General features: G+C 51.6%; 1 protein-coding gene across 3 annotated transcripts; it reads left to right on the top strand.

The window, feature by feature from the left end:
- The first annotated feature begins 871 nt into the window (after positions 1–871).
- LZTS3 (leucine zipper tumor suppressor family member 3) lies at positions 872–21,132 on the top strand. Of its 3 annotated transcripts, XM_018923166.3 has the most exons (5): positions 874–1,953; positions 3,795–3,903; positions 12,600–13,091; positions 14,606–15,436; positions 16,564–21,132. In XM_018923166.3, exons 3-5 carry the CDS (start codon positions 12,639–12,641, stop codon positions 17,272–17,274), a joined length of 1,995 nt encoding a protein of 664 aa, XP_018778711.1. In that variant the 5' UTR covers positions 874–1,953; positions 3,795–3,903; positions 12,600–12,638; the 3' UTR covers positions 17,275–21,132. The 3 variants fall into 3 exon arrangements, with proteins under 3 accessions (XP_018778712.1, XP_018778711.1, XP_009096377.1); XM_018923167.3 differs by lacking the exon at positions 3,795–3,903 and having other exon boundaries at positions 872–1,953; positions 14,675–15,436; XM_009098129.4 differs by lacking the exon at positions 3,795–3,903 and having other exon boundaries at positions 878–1,953.
- The last annotated feature ends 1,148 nt before the right edge of the window (positions 21,133–22,280 follow it).

Genomic DNA, 22,280 nt, shown 5'->3' with positions numbered 1-22,280 from the left:
CTTTGTGTGGCTTTTATTTCCCTCCCTCCACGACTGCAAATAACCCAGAGTAAGTGCTGAGGCTGGATGGCCCCCCATGGGAAGGCTGATTGCTCTCCTGCCACTGGGAAAGTGGCAAAAGGAGCTCTGGGCCATCCTGTGCCACCAGGGCTCTGCTCTGAATGCTGGAATGGAAAGAGGGCAGCACCCACACCCAGCTTTTGGCCAGCTGGATGGAGCTTGGGGCAACCTGGGAGAGTGGGAGGTGTCCCTGCCCACGGCAGGGGGTGGAATGGGAGGGGGTTTAAGGTCCCTTCCAAACCAAACCCTTCTGTGGATGCATCATCCCATTCATCCCATCTGTCCAATTCTCTGCCCTTCTTTCAGAGCTCTTCACAGCCTTTCATTTCAGCCACACAGCTGGGAAGCATCCCCAGGAGTATGGGAAAGTTGAGGAGGGTCCCCTGATAGAAAGATCCTAAAATTAGTATTTGAGTGAAAATGAGCTGTTTTGAGCAATCCCCACTTGAAAAAAAAAACCCAATTTGTCAGTCCCCAAAATCCCATTTAAAAAAAGCCCAGTTGTTAGAGCCACAAATCTCTATATGTACCCAACAAGTCCCCTAGACCCTAAAACCCCCTTTTGAAAAACAAACAAAAAAAAACCCAAAAAAGGCAGTCAGACCCCAAATCCCTATTTGAGGAAAACCCAGCTGCCAGACCCCAAAATCTCCCTTTAGCCAAAATAAGTTACCTGATCCCAAAATCTTGATTTGATCAAAACCAAGCCATCAGACCCCAAAATTCCCTATATTTGTAAAACAACCCAAACCCCAGCTGTCTGATCCTAAAACCCCTGTTTGAGCAAACTGAATCTCAAATTCCTCATTTGAGAAAAAAAAAGTTCTGAGAGCCTGAAATTCCCTATTGGAGAAAAAAGTATTAAAACAAAAGAACCCAACAGTCAGATCCAAAAATTCCACTTAAGCAAAACAAGCTGTCAGACCCTCAAAACTTTCTTTGTGCAAAACCAAGCTGTCAGACCCCAAAATTCCCATTTGAAGAAAACCCCATGGTCTGACCCCAAATTCCCTGACTGAGACAAAATAAGCCTCTCAACCCCAAATCCCTATTTGAACAAACCCCAAAACCTGCCAAATAAACAAATCCCTGTTTGAAGAAACCCCAAAACCTCCCAAATCCACACATCCCTATTTGAGCAAACCCCAAAACCTTCCAAACCCACATATCTTTATTTGAGCAAACCCCAAAACATTCCAAATCCACAAATCCCTATTTTGGAAACCCCAAATCCACACATCCCTATTTGAGCAAACCCCAAAACCTCCCAAATCCACAAATCCCAATTTGAGCAAACCCCAAATCCACAAATCCCAATTTGAGGAAACCCCAAATCAACAAATCTCTATGTGAGCAAACCCCAAAAATTTCCAAACCCATATGTCTTTATTTGAGCAAACCCCAAAACATTCCAAACCCACAAATCCCTATTTGAGCAAACCCCAAAACCTTCCAAATCTACAAATCTTTATTTGAGCAAACCCCAAAACCTCCCAAACCCACAAACCCCTATTTGTGCAGAAACAAACCATCAGACCCCAAAATCCCCACCTGAAAACACAAAAAGGCAAACTCCAAATCCTTCTTTTGGAAAACCCAAATTCCCTTTTCTGTTAAAACGAACCACCAGTCCCAAACTCCCCTTGGAGGAGGAGGGAGCCATCCCTTCCCCAAATCCCAGCCGCAGGAGGGCACAAAGAGTTAATTAAAGCTCCTGCGGGCGCCGTGGCCAATCCCAGCGAGCCAAGGGCAGCCCTTGGCCCCAGCCCAGCAGCAGGTTGCTCTCCTCAGGTATTATTTTGGATTTTTTCCCGGGATACCACGCAGGAAAACAATGAATTTCGCGGTCGGAGGAGGATGGGGAGCTGCAGGATGCACCCCTGGGCTGCCCAGGTAAATCCCCGGAGGGTGCCGGATTTTTGTGGGATCTTTCTTTTCCTCTCCTTCCCCCTCTGGCTGGGTGTCTTTGTTTGGGGCCGGGCAGGGAGGGAAGGGTTTGCCGTGGATTAGCGCAGGGCTGAGCTGGCGGGACGCTTTGCAGGTGATTTTTTTGGGGGGGCACAGCGGGTGATATAGGTAGGAGCCTCTTTGAGCCAGGTCTCAAAAGCTCTTGGAGATCTATTTCACACCCAAGATAGCTCAGCTACCTTTGGAGGCATAAAATCAGCAAGATAGCTTCTGCGGCAGAGTTAGAAACAAAAAGGTTTAATAAAAGACAAAATTCTTGCTCTTGGTAAAACACCTCGCAAAAGCGATTTGTTTCTTTGTTCACTTCTTTTTCTAGTAAGTTGCCCAGCTCCTGTCCAAGTAGATATCCTTAAGTTTGAGGCGAAGTTTCTCAGGCCTATGAGACGCCTTTTTCACCTAATCGAAGAGAAAAACTTCTAAGCTTTTATTCCTTTTCAAAGACAAAAAAGTAGTTTTGTTACTCCGTCAATAAAACCCACATTCCGATAACCGGGCTGCGCTCGCCGCGGGGTCAGGGATGGGGTGCGCGGAGCTGGGTGGGAAAAAATTGCGATTTTTCCTGCTGTAAACCCCCCCTGGATCCAGCTGGGACCCCCCCAGCACCGAGACCTTGCAGCTCGGTGGATTTTAGGGCACGGCTCCGGTTTAGCAGCGCTAATTCAGCTCTGGGGACAAGGCACCCACCGGGGGGGTTCGCTCCAAGCGCGGTGTCCGGGGAGGAGCGAGCGCTTCCCGGGCTGGCTCCGCGCCCGAGAAATTCCTCGGGCCGAGTTAATGATAAATCACGGGCTGGTGGCGTGGGTGGCAGCCGGTGGCGGGTCCCCACTTTGTCCTTGCTGTGGGTGAAGTTTGGGGATGGCAGAGCCAGGCAGTGCTCCGTGGAACCGCTCTGGGGGTGATGGCTCATCCCAAATGGCAGGATTGGATCCCTCCCTTTGCAACATCCCGTCTGCAGGAAGGGCTGGTGACAAAGAGAAGGGTCCCCCTGGCATTTGGGGCCATGGAGCTGGGGATCACATCGCGATCCCTGAGATTTGGATGCTCAGGAAGGTGCTGGGGAGCCGGGCAAGGGATGTAGCTCTGTGCTGGGACACTTTCAGTGGTCACCCCATATCCCCTGTGCTGGGGAGTCCCACGGGCTCAGCTGTCATCACCCCATCTCCAGCCACCTTCCCAAAGGATCTTCAGTGGATTAGTGCAGGGCTGAGCTGGTGGCACCCTTTCCAGTTGCTTTTTAGGGATGGGAAGTACCTGCTGTTTGCACCAGGGGGTCAGAGCAGAGATGGGGTGCACAGAGATGGATTGTTCAGGGTGGGGAAATCTCACCCTGGATCCCACTGGCAGCCCCTTAACAAGGGGAAACTGAGGCACACAGGGCTGGGATGACCCCAAGCAGTCCAGCCCATGGAATGGGGCATCCCAGACCCTCAGGGCTGCAGCCAGCACTGAGGCTGCTCCATCAAACTGCCCTTGCTCTGTTCTGAGGGAATCCAGGGAGCTTTCCCTGTGCCACCAAAGCTGGTGCTTTTCTGGGCAGACGTTGCCATCAGAACCTCACTGGGGACAATGACACAGCTGGCCCTGATGATCTTCTGGGGGCAGTCACAAGGGTCACAGATGAGGCCATGGATGAACCCTTCCTGATGGACACATGGGATTTGGGAAGGCACTTTGGGATGAGCTTGAAACCATCCTGTCCTGCTGCCCCTTGGGATGATGGGCACAGATAAGGCAGGTCATGGAAAATCCTTCCTGTCTGTCCTCAGGTACATCCTGGAGGATGCCAGCCTGGATCCAAACCCAGGGCTCTGAGAGCAGACGGGGAAAAGGGGGAAAATCCCCCTGAGGATGAGGACTTTGGCCGGGGGAATGCTGGTGGGTATCCAGTGTGGCTCGTGAAAAACTCCAGGGCAGGATAATTCCTGGTGGAAAGGACCCCAGGAGCTCTCCAGGCCATCCTGCTGCTGGTGGACCCTGCCTGGTCCATTCAGGCCTTGAAAACCTCCAAGGATGAGACAAAAAAGCCTCCCTGGGACTGGACAAATGTGCCTTGTCACACCTCCACGTCGCCTGCTGAGGATTCTCTGGGGCTTTGCCCACCTTGCTGCAGCCTCCAGAATAATTTTGATTTCTTCCCTTACTGGAACAGCTCAAGACTGGCATGGCCTGCCAGGTGCTTGGCTTTTAATTCCACTCTGCCTGCTTTTTCAGATCCAGAAAATCCTGTGGGTTAAAACTGGGATAAAACCCCCAGAGATGAGGAGCAGGGATTGGGAGAGGGGGAGCAGCTTGCTCAGGGTGAGCAATAGCCATGCCCAGATTGATTTACTGATTGTTTTACTGTCAGAAAGAGGTTTCCAGGAAGCTGTGGCAGGGTGTCCATTCCAGGAACAGCCTCAGGGAGCTGAGAGGGAAGGAGGGACAAGCAGGAGGGCACAGAGCCAAGGCCACAGTGCAGATTGTGGCTGTGCTTTACCACGATTCCCCCTCCTGCCACATCCTGGGGGATGGGGACAGGGTGGCAGTGGACTGTGTCCCTTAAACACAGCGAGCAACTGAGGGAGGAAAACTGATAGCAGAGTGGGAGGACTGGCCAGGGAAGGTGGAGCAGGCTGCTCTGTTCAGGCTTTGTAGGGAACAATGGGGCCTTTATTGGGGAAGAGAGGTGGCGAGGCTGGCAGGGACAGTTTGGTACTCAGAGAGTTCCTTGGCCAGCTGGGGGACAGGGCACTGGCATGTGGGATGGGGCAGTTGGGTGGCCAGTGTGCCCCTAGGCAGCTGTGGGGGCAGGGAACTGGGACATGGGGTGGGACAGGTTGGTACAGCCGGGGTAATGGGAAATAATGGGAAATAATGGGAAATGGAAATGGGAAATGGGATGGGACAGATTTGTATCCAATGCATCCCTAGGCCAACTGGGGCGACAGGGAAATGGGATAAAGGACAGTCTGGTACCCATCATGTCCTTTGGTCAGCAAGTGAAACAAGGAACAGGGTTATGGGATATGGGATGTGGGATAGGGGGTGTAGGATATGGGACAGTCTGGTACCCATCATGTCCTTTGGTCAGCAAGTGAAACAAGGAACTGGGATATGGGATATGGGATGTGGGATAGGGGGTGTAGGATATGGGACAGTCTGGTACCCATCATGTCCTTTGGTCAGAAAATGGAGCAAGGAATAGGGATATGGGATATGGGGTATGGGATGTGGGATATGGGATATGGGATGGGACAGTCTGGTACCCATCATGTCCTTTGGTCAGAAAGTGGAACAAGAAACAGGAATATGGGATATGGGATATGGGATATGGGATATGGGATATGGGATAGGGGATATGCGATCCATGGGATCCATGGGATAGGGGATATGGGATATGGGATGTGGGATATGGGATATGGGATGGGACAGTCTGGTACCCATCATGTCCTTTGGTCAGAAGGTGGAACAAGAAACAGGAATATGGGATAGGGGATAGGGGATAGGGGATGTGGGATATGGGATATGGGATATGGGATATGGGATAAGGATGTGGGATATGGGATATGGGATGGGACAGTCTGGTACCCATCATGTCCTTTGGTCAGAAGGTGGAACAAGAAACAGGAATATGGGATATGGGATAGGGGATATGGGATATGGGATAGGGGATATGGGATATGGGTGATGGGATATGGGACAGGTTAGTACCCAGAATGTCCCTTGACCACAACTGGAGGAAACTGGGACATGGCAGATGGGACAAGGGACAGGCCAGTTTGTACCAGACATCCTCTGGTGGTGGCACTCATCGCCAGGTGCCTCTGTGAGCCCCACAAATGCTGCCAGGACTCTCCTTGCTGTGGGTCTGGGTTCGTGGCCACCCTCCCCAACCCTCTGGCATCAGGAATTGCAGAGAGTGGTTTAAGAGCTGGTTCTGAGGGCCCTGGGGACCCTCACAGCTGAGAGTGAGGAGCAGCCCATGCTGGGGACATCCTGAATCAAGTGCTGCCACCCACTCCAGACCAGAGGAGCTCTGGGGATGCAGGAATCTGTCATCCTGCTGGGCTGTCCCTTGGCAGCTCAACAGAGCTCCCCGAAGGAGCTGCCTGGGTCTTTTCATCTCATCTCTTTTGTTTCAGCCTTATTATGTAAATAGCTGATGCGGCCCCCATAATGAGAAAGTCGTTTCCCAGAATACAAAAGGCTGTAATTATCTCATTAGCAGGAGGAAATGAAAAGGAAATGTTCCTAAGCTGGCTCACTTTTATTTCCCACTGCAGCCCGAGGAAGCTCAGCCCCCAAAAGCCCCTAAAACCAGGAGCTGCCTGCCCCTAACCCTGCCACCCCCTCTCTTCAGGAGAGAAAAGCAAAGTGTGACCCTCCTGTCTCAGAGATGGGTTTGTACTGGGAGGGCTGAGGGCTTTGAGCCCAGAACTTTCCAGTTATCCAGAGGATGCTGCAGGGCCCTGTGCAGACCCCTCAGTGCTCTCAGGTGCTGGGACAGGGGGAGCTGGGAAGTGGGGGGGGGGGTCACAGAGGGACAGGGTGGTCCCCACATTCCCAGATTGGATGTTCCTAGACAGGACTGCCATGCTGGGCAGCCCAAGTCCAACCTCCCTGCTCCAGCAGGGTGCCCTAGGGCACATTACTCAGGATTGTGTCCAAAAGTAAATCCAGTCATAAATCCTTTGCACAGAAGGATGGAAAATGTGCAGATACACAGCAGCCCCACAGCCCAAGAGGTGTCTGAGGGTGGCTGAAAGAATCTGCCACCACTTGACCCTCCAACCTGCCTTCCTGAGTTTGATTTTTAGCTCTGAATGGGGAGAAAAAGATCTGCAGTGCAGGGATAAATGGGGAAAGAGAGGCCTGTGACCTGGGGAAGGAGCAGGAGTTGTTCTTCTGAGTTCATGTGGCTTTTGGAAGTGGAAAAGGCTTGTGGTTGAAAAGCTGGACAGGTTCAAGTGTGTTCCTGCTGTATTCCAGTGGCAGAGGAAAACCTGGAAGCCACCAAGCCAGGATGGGGGGAAAGGAGTAGGAGGAGGTACAGAAAAGCACCACAAGAGTTACTTGAGGGCTGGAAAAAATGCCTGTGAGAGGCAAGAAAAGCTCATTCTGTTCTCCTCTTCAGCCTGAGCAGCTTGAGAAGGGTGTAGGAGAACAGGAGGTGCTGGGGCTCTGGAGCCAGCTGGGAGGGGAGCTGTGGTGGCCCTGCCTCCTGAATCAATCCCAGTGGAGGAGCTCTCAGCCAGCTTTGGGACCAGCATGGCCATAAGGAGGTGGCAAGTGATGGCCTGTGACACACAGGAGGCAGAGCAGTGGCTGAGTGGGCTCTATGGAGGACGTGATGTACAAGAAAAGGTGAGGGAGAGGAAGAGGGATGTGACTGAAACTAAGAGGGACAAGAGGGAACAGCCTCTAAACAGGGGAGGTTTAGACTGGATATTAGGGAAAATTTCTTCATGGAAAATTTCTTCATGGAAAGGGTGTCCAGCCCTGGCACAGCTGCCCAGGGCAGTGGTGGAGTCCCCATCCCTGGAGGGATTTAAAGCCATGTGGATGTGGCACCTGGGGACATGGTCAGTGGTGGCCTTGGCAGTGCTGGGGGAACAGTTAGACCCCACAGTCTTGGAGGGATTTTCTAACCTGAACAATTCCATGATTCTATGATTCTACAAGTGCAAGTCTTGGGTTTCAGTGGTGGTTTTGCCCCAGGGCTTGTTAACACCCCCCTGGACACAGGTGGCTTTTCTCCCTGCAGGCTCTGTCTTCACTGCTAACCCATTCCTGTCCCTCCCTTCCCACTCCACATCTCTTCCTGGATGAAGCTGAAATTATCACAACCATTTTTTTCCACCCTTTCCAACCTGCTCCACCACCCCAGGACACGCTGACTTTTTCCTCCTCCAACCAACCCAACCCCTTGGCAGCACTGCCAGCAAACTGGCAGAGCCAACCTGAGCTGTAAACACAGGGCAGGTGCGAGCCCTACCCCTACAAAAACAGCCGGGCAGAGTTGATGGTGTCACTAATTGCTCTCTCGTTAAGCAAACAACCCTGAGGGATGAAGGTCAGGGGCACACCTGTTACCACAGTTGGCAAGAGAGGGAATTTTTGACCTTCAGGTGCCTTTGTTGCCAGTGCTGCCAGCACCACATGCCTGAGATGGGCACAGGTGCCAAGCCCTGCCTTGCTCTGGGGCTCTTTGCTGGTGCCCAAGAGCCATGACTGGTTCCCTTCTCTGATTCCCCTCTCTGATTCCCTTTCTGATTCCCTTCTCCCCTGTGTGTCTGTCTCCCCAAGGCCTTTGTTAGGAGAGTGTTAACAATTAACCTCCCCAGGCAGCAACAGAGCCAGGCCTCCATCATTCAGTCTTAGTTAACCATTCAGCTGCTTATCTCAGAGCAATTTTTCTTCTTTCTTAACTGGAAGGCATTCACTGAATGGTTTGGGCAGAGCAAGTGCAAAGATGAAGTTGTTATTTTACAAATTTCTGTACTTACAATAACATCTAGGAATGTCCTGGAGCTGCAGGCAGGGCTGGAAACCTTGGTATGAGTTGGACAGGCAGAGTTTGCCTGGCACAGCTGGGGAAAAGGACATTTCACCCCAAATCTTCTGCATCAGGCATCAGAATTTTGCTGTTTCTGAGGCGAGGCTGCTGCAGGAAAGGCCAAGAGGCCACTGCAGTTGGATGGGATGGGGAGGTGGAATGTGGAGGGTGTGGATTCCCAGTGTCCCTGCTCAGAGAAGGTCACCCAGCCATGCTTGAGGGTGACTCTGCTTTCCTCCTAAAGGATGGACTTGGGAATGAAATGCTGGTAAAGGCAAACACTTGGCTTCCCCCAGCCTCCCTGTGCTCATGGACGGGCTCAGCACCCTCGGGAATCACAAAGTTTGTGAGAAGTTCAAACATGAACTGTCAGGTCATGCTCCCATGGGAAGGAGGCAGTTATCATGGAATCATGGAATAGTTTGGGTTGGAAGGGACCTTAAAGATTATCCAGTTCCAATCTCCTCCCATGGCAGGGGCACCTTCCAGTGTCCCACGTTGCTCCAAGCCCCATCCAACCTGGCCTTGGACACTTCCAGGGATCCAGGGGCAGCCACAGCTTCTCTGGGCATCCCATGCCAGGGCCTCCCAACCCTCAGTCAAGAATTTCTTCCCAATATCCCACATAACCCTGCCCTGTCAGTCTGAAGCCATTCCCTCTTGTCCTCTTGCCCCAGAGACGGTGAGATTTAAGGAGAAGAAATGTCCTGGGGAAGTTTTTAGTCACAGATTCCCACATTCCCCCAAACCTGGAAGGAGAAAGAGAGAAAAAAAAAAATACTCTCCTGCTCTGTATTGGAGCATGGCAAAGTTATTCCTGTGCTCAAAATTTGATTTCACAGTTCAGCTGAGGAACAACCAATGTAAAACCTGACTGGGAACCGGAGCTGGCCAGAAGGTACAAACCCAAGGGTTGTTGTTGTTCTCAGGAAAAAAAGGCCCTTTTTGGCAAACAAAGCTGTACTGTCAGGGAGCTCTTGGCACTTCTGGAATCTCCTTTATAACATATTTGTAACACTTGTCTGTGTGCTCTGTTTATCAGATCCCGGGTTTGCAGTAAACACAAGCAAAGAACAGGGTTTTTTTTTCAGAATATTTTCTTGGATGATTCCCAGTTAAAAGAAAATGCTTCTTGTTGTGTTGGCCTTTTTTTTTTTTTTCCCCCTTTTGGAAGGATCAAACTTTCCAGTGACCTCATCCCTGCCCTCAGAGAGTCAATGTAAATGTGCAAATGTCACCGTGAAATTTACCCAGTGAGGGAAAAGTAACCTGGATTTCTCCCTGGCTAGCTGGGGAGCACTGCAAGGAGACAATGCCACATCCTTGTCTGGAGCTGAGACCTTCCAGCTCATCCCTCCCGTGGTGCCTGGTGTCCCATAAAAAGAAGTCATAGCCTATAAAGATTCCCAAAGTCACTGAAAAGCAGGTTATTCCTAAATTAGGAGGACAAAAAGTCTTCCCTTGACTCATAAAATCCAAAGGCACCGTTGGCTGAGCGTGGCTTCAGGTGGGTGTTCTCCATCCTTCCCCACCACCCCACAGCCCAGCCAAGTCTCCAGGTGCTCAGCAAGCCCCTGGACTGACCCCTGGGCATGGTGCACTCATGAGCTGCCAGTGCTGATGTTCTTTGGGAAGTGTCTTTAGGGTGTGACGGGGTCAGGAGCCTTTGAGTGCTGCTCAGAGCACGTGTCCAAGTGTCACATGCCTCATACGTGACCAGACCCTGCCACTCCTTGCTGCTGGCAGAGGTTTTGTCACTTATGACCAGTAAACACTCGTGTTTTGGCTATGGGGGATCCCCCCACGTGCTCATGTGATCCTCCTTTACTGCCTGGTCTTTAGGCTTTCATCAGGGAATGACATGAGATCATCTGCTGGGGACAGAGGTGCAAACTGCAGGGTGTCCTCAGAGGGACCACAAAGTGCTCACTTAATGCTTGCTGATCATAAAATGCCAGAAATGGGATTACACATGATCATAAAATCCCAGAATGGGCTGGGTTGGGTTGGAAGGGACCTTAAATCCCATCTCAACAGCTCTGTGTCCTCTCCCTCTGGCACAGCAGTTGCCACATCTGGCACTCAGGCTGCACTTTGATCAGGGCAGGGTGCTGGGAAAGGGGGAGGAGAAGCCTCCAGAAATGCAGTTTAATAAAAGCAAGGTTGAGCAGCACAGACCCTGCTTTAACCTTTTTAATTCTTTTTCCATTCCATTATTAGTGCAAATAGCAAGGCCCTGTGAGACACCACGTGGGAGCTGAGCTCCAGACCTCAGCTTGCTCTCCAGGGAAATAAAGCCAGTTCTGCTTCACTCAGGGAGGGCTGAATGAACATCCCTACCCCAAGGAGAGGGAGAACCCCACTGAAATGGGGATTTTCTCCATCTCCCCTTCCTGCTGGTCCTGCCTGACTGCTGCCATCCCTGAGCCTTTCTCCAAAGGGCATCCCTATTTTTATCCCATCCACAGGGAAACCTGCAGCTTCTGCTGCCCTTAAGTCTTGCTTTAGTCTCCATGCTGTCAGGATGGATTATCCTGGAAATCCTGGAACTGAGGGTGCCTGAGACAAAAGAAAAGCATCAATTCTGGCCCATGGGGACCGAGTCAGTGAACTCAGTAGGGCAGGTGGACAATGGTCAGCTGAGTGGCCACAGCTGACCACAAGCCACTGACCTTTCCCCTCTAGGTTTGGTTCAATCACTCAAAATTTGCAATGCACTTCTCCCTTCCTTCAGGTAATGAGATCCTTGGCTGGTACAGGTTCAAATTCTCCATCATTCAATGAGGCAACAAAAAAAAAAAGGTTGTTGTGGGTCTTTTAGTTCCTTAAATAAGATTTTACACCTTTGTGTTAAAGCTGATGAAGAACATCTAGACAGCTGAGAATTGGTCCCAAGGATAACTGGTCCCAGGACAACCCTAGGGAAAGACAACTTTTGACAACATAATTTGCATGTTATCCATGTCCCATGGCCTAGTTTTGGCCAACCCAAGGCACAGCCTAAGTAAGAATCAAATGGAGAAGGGGAAGAAAGATTTAAAAGAAAATTTAGGCTGACACCTGCACAAAAAACCCATCTTTTTAAAAGCTCAAGTTCAGATGAGCAACAGTCCCAAGAAAGAGGTGGAAATTGTGTTGATTAAACCCTGTGGTGTCATTCCTAAGGGATGTGTTGGAGGGAGCACTTGTATGAGCCAGGACCAGGGATGGAGACCTTCCATCCCATGGGAACACAAACTTCCTCAAACCTGGGAAAAGTGACAGAAATAATTCAAGCTTGGGCACAGCAAATGGTTTTGTCTCACCAGTGCCACAGAGCTGTGCCTGCTAAAATCCATGCAACTCACTCCCCTGGGAACCACAACCCTTGGATTGAGAAGATTAGGGTAAAATAACAGTGGGTGGGGTTTGGGGAATGCTGCTCTTCCAAGGGATCTGGGGTTCCCACAGAAGAGGAGAACCCCATCACCTGTGGTATTTGCTGGGTCCCCAGGATGAAGGAGGAATTGAGAATCTGACTCCATGTTCTTAGAGGGCTAATTTATTATTATATTATATTATATTATATTATATTATATTATATTATATTATATTATATTATATTATATTATATTATATTATATTATATTATATTATATTATTTATTATATTATATTATTATACTAAAATTATACTAAAGAGTAGAGAAAGGATCTTACAGAAGGCTTGACAAGATACTAATTAAAAAGTCATGACTGCTTCCAGAGTCCTGACACAGCTGGCTGTGATTGGTCATTAAGTAAAAACAATTCTCCTGTTGGATAAACAATCTCCAACCACATTCCAAAGCAGCAAAACACAGGAGAGAAAAAAATGAGATAATATTGTTTTTCCTTTTCCTCTGAGGCTTCTCAGCTTCCCAGGAGAAAATCCTGGGCAGAGGGATTTCTCAGAAAATATGACAGTGACAATCACCAGGACATAATTTTGATCTGCAAAGGGCACGGCAGACAAAAGTCACCTCTCTAACGACCCTTTTCCCCCCTCCTTGTCCCAGTGCCACTGAGCTGCGCCTCCACCTCACCCCTACGCTGCCATGGCCACGCTAGAGACGCTGCCCGTCCTCAGTGACCCGGCCTACCCCAGCCCGCAGAGCTTCCACGGCTTCGCCCCGCGCTACTCCCAGACCATCCCCAGGAGCGCCATGGGGAGCGTGGGCAGCGGGGTGGCCAACGACCAGGAGTTCGCCATGAAGAGCGTGGGCACGCGCACGCAGAGCGGCGGCCGGCCCGCGGAAGGGCCCCGCAACGGCTACTCCGGGCGGGACATCCCCCACCGCTACTCGGGTGAGGAGAAGACCTACAAGTCGGAGAAAGTCTCCAACTCCCTCTACATCAACGGCGAGGCGCGCAAGAGCGAGAAGGTGAAGGTGGACATCTGCGGGAACGTGACCGCCAACAACGAGAAGAACCTGCCGCCGCCGCCGCCCCAGTACCGAGAGCCCGGGAACCCACCAAAGATTTTGCCGATCTCCGGCAAACTGGACCAGGTGAGGACCTCCTGGAGCAGCTGGGTGGCCGTGGCACTTCTCTGGGAGCACAGGCCAGGAGGCCTTGGGTGACGGGGCAATCTTGATGGTGTTGTTTCTGTTTTGTAGGTTTTTGATGTAGAGATGATGTAATTCTTATGACTTTCAGGGGTGGTGTTAGTACTTGAGGAACCCAAGAGCATGACCACAAGTCTTCCACACACAGCTCACTTAAGTCACTTGCTGTTCCAGCTTCCCTGAGATGTTGTGCTTACCTCCCTGAAGGATGGGGAGGGAGCTGGAGTTGGCCCGTTTGTAGGTCCAGCATCTGAGTCCCACTCTGGTTTTGTGTGGATTGTGCCTTTTATAGGCAGTTTCCAACCACCCACTGACACCTACAGCTGTTATTTGAAAGCTGCCACGAGCGTCTGTTCCCAATCCCAGTGCCCCTTGTGAGGGAAAAGGCTTGGGAACCATCCCTGTAAATGTTATCTCCCAGCCCAGCCCATCCTCCTGGCTCATATTGGCTTCAGGGAGCAAAATCTCCCAGGCCTGGAGGAGCAGAGCCCCAGAGCCAGCAGTGTTTTATCTACCCTGCTGCTCTGCTCCAGTGACTTCCATAATTTGTGTCCAGTATTATTTCTGCAGCATTTGGTGGCCTTTTCTCCTGGGCTGTTAATCCAACAGCCCCTGCAGTCCATCTCAGTCTCATACTTGGTCTCCAGGCTCCAACCTGTTCAGTGGGGCTTTTTCTGTTTCTCCTGAAAGGCATTTTCAAAATACCTTTGCTTCCTCCAGTTTAATTTTCACTTAAAATCCAATCTGCCACAGGGGAGACACAATCCCATTTTGAGGGGAAAATTTTGTTTCTAATAGTGCATTGATGGGGTAAGGAATGCTTTAAAATCCTTTCTAAATCCCTTACAGCTGTGATCTGTTGTCCCCCAGCATTGCTTATTGCACAGAAAACACAAATTTCAAATGAAGACCAGCTCCAGCATGTTCCTTGCCTGGTGTCACTGCTGTCACAGCTCCTACCTGCTCCTGTCTGAGGACAAGCAGGACATGAGATCCCCACAGGCACAGGTCACTGCTGGCAGGGGGGAGATGTGACCCTCCTGAGGCCAAAGGGCTGCTAATCCAAGGGTTCAATTCAGCTTTCAGCAAAAGGGCAATGCAACCTCAAGGCTAGAAATATAAACAGCAAAAATTAGAGTTATTTTTGGTCAGGTCTGGTAAGCAAGGGGCAGCCCTCCTTGGGACAAGCACTAAGAGAACCCAAGGAGTATTCTAGAGAAAAATCATGCAAGTTTGGGATGAGTTATGGTGGTTTCTTTTCAGCTGGGGGAAGGGGAGGCAGTGTTGCCCTTTGAGTGACCACAGGTCCCTCACGTGCCACCCCAAATGTGTAACAAGGTGGGATAAGGAGCCAGCCCAAGCTGGATAAGCCCCACCCCGTGCCAATGTGTCTCTTTTGTGTGTTGCTACCGAGCCTCCTGCTGTGTTTGATGCCTGCTCCTTTTTCCTTTTTGCAGAGCAATGAGCCCTTAGTTAGACCCTCAGCCTTTAAACCAGTAGTTCCTAAAAACTTCCATTCCATGCAGAACCTCTGCCCGCCGCAGAGCAACGGGATGGCAGAGAACAGGAAGAGCTTGAACCACGCCAACAGCAATAGCCCGTCCGCACCCAAGGGCGGGCTGGACAAGAGCAGCCTTAACAGGACTACAAACCAAGGCGGGGGGCTCTCGGATTCGGGCCGTAACTCCCTCACCAGCCTGCCCACCTACGGGACGGGCTACAGCCAGCACGTGGGCCCCATGAGCGCCTCCACCAGCCACATCAACCGCATCGGGACCACCTACGTGGAGAAGAACATCGTGGGGTACAACGGGATATCTACCTCAGACAGCGGGCGGTCCTCGAGCAAGAGCACCTCGTCCTTCAGCAGGCTGAACCATCTCAACGAAACCATGCCTTTCCACTCGCCCTCGACCGACGACATCATCCAGGACCTGGAGGACCGGCTGTGGGAGAAGGAGCAGGAGGTGCTCCAGATGAGGAGGAACCTGGACAAGAGCGAGGCGGCCATCTTCCAGGTGTTCGAGGAGAAGCAGAAGATCTGGGAAAGGGAAATGGAGGACCTGAGGCAGAACTATGCCAACAAGTTGCAGCAGGTCTCCAAAAAGGCGCAGCGGGCTCAGCAGGCTCTTCAGCTCCAAATCTTCAAGCTCCAGCAGGAGAAAAAAAAACTCCAGGATGACATGGGACAACTCCTCCAGCAACGAGAGGAGCTGGAGAAGAAATTTGTGGCTTTCAAGAAGGAGCAGGCTGAGTTTCTCCCAAAGATTGAAGAGACCAAGTGGGAGGTAAGAGCGTTGTTGTAACAGGCTGTAAATGAGGCTTCCATTGTGGGATCTGGTGACCCCAGGTACCTCCCACATGCCCTAAGTGGAGCCCACAGATAACAGCCATGGGCTGGTGGCCTCCAGGCAACAGGTGACACTTGTCACCTCACTTGCCTGAGTCCCAGGCCTGCTGATTTCAATTAAGTTAAAATAAGCACAACTTTTTGTGCCCACCCTCCTGTGCTGGTTAATAATTTGACTTCACAGTCTGGTCACTCCAAGTCGTGACATTCAAATCCAGTTTCACGGAATACAGGTCCTTCCACACAGGTACTTGTGCCTGCCAAAAAGGGGCTTAAGTCTATTTTAATTAAATTCTTTTACCATTTGCATTTGGGCAAACCTTGAAACCGGTTTTCAGGTATTTGATTTTTTTTTTTAAATTGAAGATATAAAAGCAACTGAGCTAAGAATGACATTGATAGCCATGTTTACCTCATGTTTTCCATTGTAACACACTTTTTTTGGTTGTTAATAAGTTGATCTCTCTTAAAAGGCTGAAAGACACATTCCTCTTTCTAGTTCTCCCGTTGAGTCCTACATAACTTTTTCCTACTGTTCCTATTTTTAGAACATTTTATCAAGGTCTGTTTGTATAGCCAGGGCTAACATACCATTTTTTCAGCTTGATCATGTGAAGAATTTTAATCCTTCCATGCACAGGCTAGAAACTTTAAATTTATTAAGAGTACGGAGGCAAAACACAGCTCTAGAATCCAGACAACCTTTTTCCGCTAATCCTGATGGAAAGTCAATGAAGCTGGGATTAATTAGGCTCTGAAATGTGCCATTTGCAGATGTTCAGCAGAAGGTTTGGGATGGAGCCCTGCGGGTTTGTGGGTGGGAGAGTGAGATGAAGGCAGGAGCGAAGCATCGCTGGTGGGACCACAGCACTGGGCTTGGCTGTTTGGGCAGCTCCAGCTGGGAACAGCACCAGATCCCTGAGGGAAAACACAGAGGTGGGGACAACCTCTAGGTCTGTGGCATGGCGAAGGCTGGGTCCTTGAGCAGGGTCGTTTCATGGGCAGCTCAGGGGACAAGCAGCTCCTCGCTGCCACCCACCAGCCTCACGAGTGCTCTCCCCACAGGTGTGCCAGAAGGCAGGTGAGATCTCCCTGCTCAAGCAGCAGCTGAAGGACTCCCAAGCCGACGTCTCCCAGAAGCTCAACGAGATCGTGGGCCTGCGGTCGCAGCTCAAGGAAGGTAAGAACTTCCTACGGGAGAAAGAGGAGCAGATCCTCACCCTGAAGGACTCCTACAGCTCCAAGAGCGTCAACCTGGAGATCTGCGAGGGCGAGCTGCAGAGGAAGATGAGCGAGGTCCAGGTGCTGAGGGAAAAACTGAACCACTGTGAGCTGGAGGTCTCCGGCCTGAAGCGGACACTTGCCAGCATGGGACCCGCGGGGTCTTTTGGCGGGGACCTCGGGGAGAAGCTGCGGGACCCGCTGGCCTGCGAGAGCGACGAGGCCAAGATGCAGCGGCAGAGCGAGGACAGCGTGAACAGCCTGAGGAGGGAGGTGGAGAGGCTGCAGACGGAGCTGAAGCTGGAGCGGCAGCAGCGGGAGCAGCAGGTGATGGACTTCGAGGAGGAGCGGCGCACGTGGCAGGAGGAGAAGGAGAAAGTCATCAAGTACCAGAAGCAGCTGCAGCTGAACTACGTGGAGATGTACCAGAAGAACCAGCTCCTGGAGCACAAGGTCAACGAGATGAACACCAAGGCCACCAGCCCCCCGCACACCGAGGAGAAGAAGACATGGACTCCCTCCAGGCTCGAGAGGATAGAGTCCACCGAGATCTGAGGGGGGACTGAGGTGACACAACAGAATTTTTTATTGCTGTGCATGTACTACCTACTCAAGCCAGAGATCTTCCGAAGGATAACGCGCTCCCGTCGGAGCGGTGTGAGCGTGCTCCCACCGGGCTCCATCACCCTTACTCTCCACTTCTGTGCTCTGTAGGTACAATAACTGTGGATGTGCGTTGGTTTTCTATCGATAATGCCACATCTCGGCTGGGGTTTTTTCCTAGTACAGCTGGTGAGGGTCAATTGGCTCTTTTGTAATCTGCCCTGACTGTTACTTCACTAGAGGCTGCCACCCCCTCTCCTACAATTCACCCTTCTTTGGTTGGTTGTTTTGGAGGGTTGTATTCGTTTCTTTGGTTTTCCAAGCATTTACGCGCAGCAAAACAGTTCAAAGTGGCAGGTTTGTTGTTTTTTTGGGATTTTTTTTTTCCAGGACGTTTTTAGCCACATTGGCTAATGGAGCAAAGCTCTTGGGATCATGAGCAAACAAAAGTGTTCTGCATCAAGTATCCTGTCTAGACGGTGGTCTTAGTGAAGTCAGTGCGAGCTCGGCCACTGATTTCAGTGAAACCAGACATATCTCTACCAGACAACTCCCTCTTGCCCTGGCTGCAAGAGCTTAGGACATCCTTGAGGAGCAGGATGAGCCTGTCCAGGTAACAGAAGCCAACAAGGAATGATGTCCCAGCAGGAGCCTCTCTGGAGGCTCAGCAGAGCTTAACACATGCTGCGTTTTCACTTCCTTGTGGTTTCCTCCTGCAGTTCCACTCCTCTCCCAGGTTGTGACCAATCCTGGGAGCAGAAATACCCTCCCACCTCTGCCTTGGCCCCCTTACTCTATACCCAAGCTGGATACAGCAAGAAAAAAGCTTGGAAATCCGAGCTAGTTTCCCTTCCCAACAGCCCCCTTACTTCCCAAAGTCAATGGAATCGAGGTTTGGGGAAGCCTCCAAACCTGTGGGATGTTTATGCAAACTGAAGCTTTAGCAATCTGCCCCAGAAGTGGGCAATTGTGCCACCCTGTCCCCAAACGAGTGACACCTTGGTGCACTCTCTTGGGCCAGGGTCTGCTTAAAAACAGCACTCGAGCCTCACTCAGGAGTTGCAGGGGGGGCACAGCAGCATCACAGCTGGATTGCAGCGGTCAGCCTTCAGTTCTGCCATTCCAAACAGCACCCACAGCCATCCCACGGGGCACCCCACACCCCAGGGATGGAGAGAACAACTCGCAGGCCTGGCTCAAGAAAATACTCAGCTACTAACTCTGAGCATGAAAGAAGTGATAAGAGGGGGAAATGCTTAAGATCACGCAAGTGCTTATGCCCTGGCAGAACAATAAACCAAATCCTACGTGCCCAGTCACTAAGGCAGCAAAATCTGGCATTCTGCTTGAAAAGGTGGGCAAGGTGAGCTCCGTTCTTCCTGTCATGGACAGGTTTTTACCATGAGTCACAATAAAGAGAAGAAAAATGTTGCAAAGTGGAGTTTGCACTGGCCAAAGGATCAATAGGAGTGGGGATTTTGGCTCTTTGCCCGGGGGAGCAGCTAGAAGAGAAAAGTTAGGATTAGCACTGGGATGTCTTGAAGTGTCTGTGAGGTGACTCCAGGGCAAATTTGGCCAGATTAAATTTTATGTGCACACCGAGGAAGAACCTGGAGGCATTGAGGGGCTGAAGACCTTCCAAACAAAAGCCCTTAAGCTGCACATTTTCTATGTTCTGTCTCCCCAAAGCTCTCCTGTTCACAACCAGGTGTGACCATCAGTTTGAGAACAAACATTGCTGTGAGGAGCTCCAGACTGAGCAGAGTGGAGACTGCAGTTAGTCCCACCAGCCCAAGTCATGGCACAGTGCTACCAGCCAGGAGCTGGTGGTGGCTGCCAGAGATCCCTGGAGCCACTGAAAATAGAAAAGTGCCAGGACCAGGGCATTTCAAGACCCCAGTTGACAGCTCCTGTCTTTTCCCACCAGTTCTGTCCATGTCTTTGGAGCTGGAGGAAGACAACTCATGGAAAACACCAGGGCAGCTCAGGCTAAGCCCCTTTCCCTGGACCAGCCATAAAAGGGAGTTTAGGTCAGGTCTGACCACTGATGGGTGTGGGGAAGAGTCCTACTGCAAATCCTGAAGATACTCCAGCACTCTTGGACATCAGCCCAGCAAGGAAGGAGTGCAGCTGCCTGCCAGTGCCACTCAGTTGCACACTTTGCCATGCCCAGGGAGACATCCACGTGCACCTGGCCAGGCATATCCCAGAGCTTCCTCCATGTCATACTCCAGGCCTTCCAGACAGAGTCAAACATCCCACAGTGTCAGGGCTGGAGATCTGGTGTCTTGCACCATCTCAGCTTTCTGTTCACATCGGACAAGCCCACATTGTCCTCCCTCCCAAAGCAGGTGTTTGGTGTCTGCTCTTGTGAAGATTGCTCACCTTGGAGGAGAGGAAAGGCTCCCTCCCTCCACCCTCCTCACTGCAACACATCGACCCAGAGCTTCAATCCAGATCTGAGACCTCGACTGTGGACATTCCCTGGATGACAGAGCCTTGCAGACACCTATTAAGACACTCTGCTGCTGGTTTTCCCTCTCTTGGGATTCTCCCAGGATCTCCCAAGCAGCACCCCCAAGTGTCCTGCAGAAACCACCCCACCCCTGCTACGGTGACAGAAAACACAGATGGTTTTGGGAGCCAAACTGCCACAAAGGATTCCTGTGCTTCAGGATTCCTCTCCACAACTGGATGTGCTGCTCCCGTCAAGTCCTCTCCCCTGTGCCAGCCTTTTGCTCAGCAGAGATGGAGCAGAATTATGGTGAGACACCTGGATTCCTCTTGTCTGTGCCCAGGTGGAGCTCACCTGGCTCCTTCCAGATCTTTTACACTTTCACACGTTGATGAAATCTCCCATCAAAAGCTTCATTGAGGCTCTGGGGTCTTAGCCCTGGATTAGGACAGCCAAGGGGTGCCAGGCTGGTGTTTGGGTGTTTTATCCTGGGAATGGCCAAGGAGGCTGGCAGTGTGTCTCTTGGAGGCTCAGGCAGGGCTGATGAATTGTTTCTGCCCCATGGAATTCCACGCAGAGCTTGGGCTTGACTATCCCCCAGCTGTCTCCTCCACCTTGGAGCTACTGGAATTCAGCATGACATCCTGGCTCTCGTGTCATTCTCCAAGTCCTGCCCCCAAAATCCTCTCTAACTTGCCACTGGCCACCACCACAAGCTGTGGCCGTGAGGGTCTCAGTTCAGTTGCCCACACATGGGGTCCACAATGGTATCTGGGATATCTGGGATACCCAACACATGCATGATCTGAGATTTTTGGGAGAGCCAGGCCAGTGGTGGCAGTCCTGGAGCAGCTCTGGTGTCACACAACCCCCATGTACAGAGCCCAGTCATGCTCCAGGCACATCCACACAGCAAACAGAGGACACTGATCAGCTCCAGAGGCTTGCACCCATGAGGATGTGGGCTAAGCAGGCTGTCCTGGTGCCAGGGAAGGTCTCACTCTGCTGTGAGCAGGGCTGCTTTGCTCCACCACCATTCCAAGGCTGGCTGCTCCCACTGTCCCAGCAACCCATCTGGGCTGATTGCAGCACTCCCCTCTCTCACCCTCAGGGTGAACACCACAACCAGGGCACGTTGTTGTGCCTCACACAGCCCCACTCAGCTCCTGCCACTGTCTGCTGGCAGCTGGTGGCCCCAGTCCTGCTGTCACTGGTGGTGGTCACTCACCTCCGGGTTTCCACGCTCCAGGGAGGAATGGAATTGTTGCTTTTACACTGTTGTACAGAGAGAAGTGTGTTTGGATGTAAATAAGAGCCCAGCTCTGTATGTTGATGATTAAAAGGAGACAAGAAGGCTCTGTGGCTTCTCTGTTGGCGAGCGGGGCCGAGCGCTGAGCACTGCACACAAGGTGCTCAGCACCCCGACCTGGGCCTGGCTGCACTGGCAATCTGGGCTCCAGCACCTCCCAGGAAAGCAATCCACTTGGGATTAGCTCAGCCTGGTGTCCCTCTGTTCTGCTTTGATGCTTGCTGTCACCCTGAGCCAGCCTGGTTAAGGGTGAAGTCCTCTCTGCCTGTCTGGTGTCACACCCAGACTCCACACAGACTGTGGTTCCCAGAGTGTCCCACTGAGCTCTGCCCATGGCAAGGACCATCCTGCTCCCCTCCTGCCCCTTCCAGAGGCACTTTATAGCTCGCTCAAGGCAGTGAGCTCACGAGCAACATGACCAAAGATCTCTGGAGAGCACTGGGCTCCATGCTTGGAGCTGTGTCCTGGCTTTCCTGCAGAGATGTGAGGCTGGTGGGGGCTGGAAAAGGGAATGAGAGCTGGCAAGGGACATGATTTCCCTGGCTCCCACCTGGGAATGTCTGCAGGTCCATGAGGGCATTCCCTGTGAGAGACAGGACAGGACAGAAAGGAGTTCCTGGGTGAGGTGATCATCCCCAGTTGGTGACACCAGTATCCTCCATGGCCATACCAGTTAGCTCCACACATTTCCCATGGAGAAACCAGGGCTGTCCCTAGGAGTTGGGATGGACGCCATTCCTTTTCTTCTTGAGGAGAAGAGAGAATGCACACCAAGTCATGCACCCTCTTGTCTTCAGGCAACTTCATGCCTCTCATCTTCAGAGCAATAGGTTAGCAGCAGACAGCACTACAGGGTCCAGTCAGTTGTTCTGGCTCAGTGGGAACTGTCCAGGAAAATGAGCATCCTGAGAGCTGGTGGTCCTGCTGGCTGCCCCCTTGGTGTCCTCTCCACAGCTCACCCCAGGGCATCCTCAGCACCTTCCTTACCAAGGAACCAAATTCCAAGGTGAAGGCAGCGTGTTCTTCACTTCCCCTGTTTGGGGTGTTGAAGGCATCTGCACCCACCTTTGCTCCAGGAAAGCTCCCTGACCAGGCAGGAGGCCAGTGGGAGATCTCTGCTCCTGCAGGTGGGTGTTCAGGTGGGTCTGGGCCTTGGGCAGATGCCTCTCGACTGTGCCTCTGCTCCCCAGCCAT

Source organism: Serinus canaria, chromosome 4 (assembly GCF_022539315.1).
Source record: "Serinus canaria isolate serCan28SL12 chromosome 4, serCan2020, whole genome shotgun sequence".
NCBI classification, from domain to species: Eukaryota; Metazoa; Chordata; class Aves; order Passeriformes; family Fringillidae; genus Serinus; species Serinus canaria.
This window is presented reverse-complemented; position numbering and strand designations above follow the sequence as displayed.

What these genes read in the sequence shown, in the direction of transcription:
- LZTS3 (XM_018923166.3), top strand. Translation starts at nt 12,639, where the DNA reads ATGGCCACGCTAGAGACGCTGCCCGTCCTCAGTGACCCGGCCTACCCC. An exon ending in TCTCCGGCAAACTGGACCAG is followed by an intron (nt 13,092 to 14,605) that starts GTGAGGACCTCC and finishes TCCTTTTTGCAG; the next exon opens with AGCAATGAGCCCTTAGTTAG. An exon ending in TTGAAGAGACCAAGTGGGAG is followed by an intron (nt 15,437 to 16,563) that starts GTAAGAGCGTTG and finishes CTCTCCCCACAG; the next exon opens with GTGTGCCAGAAGGCAGGTGA.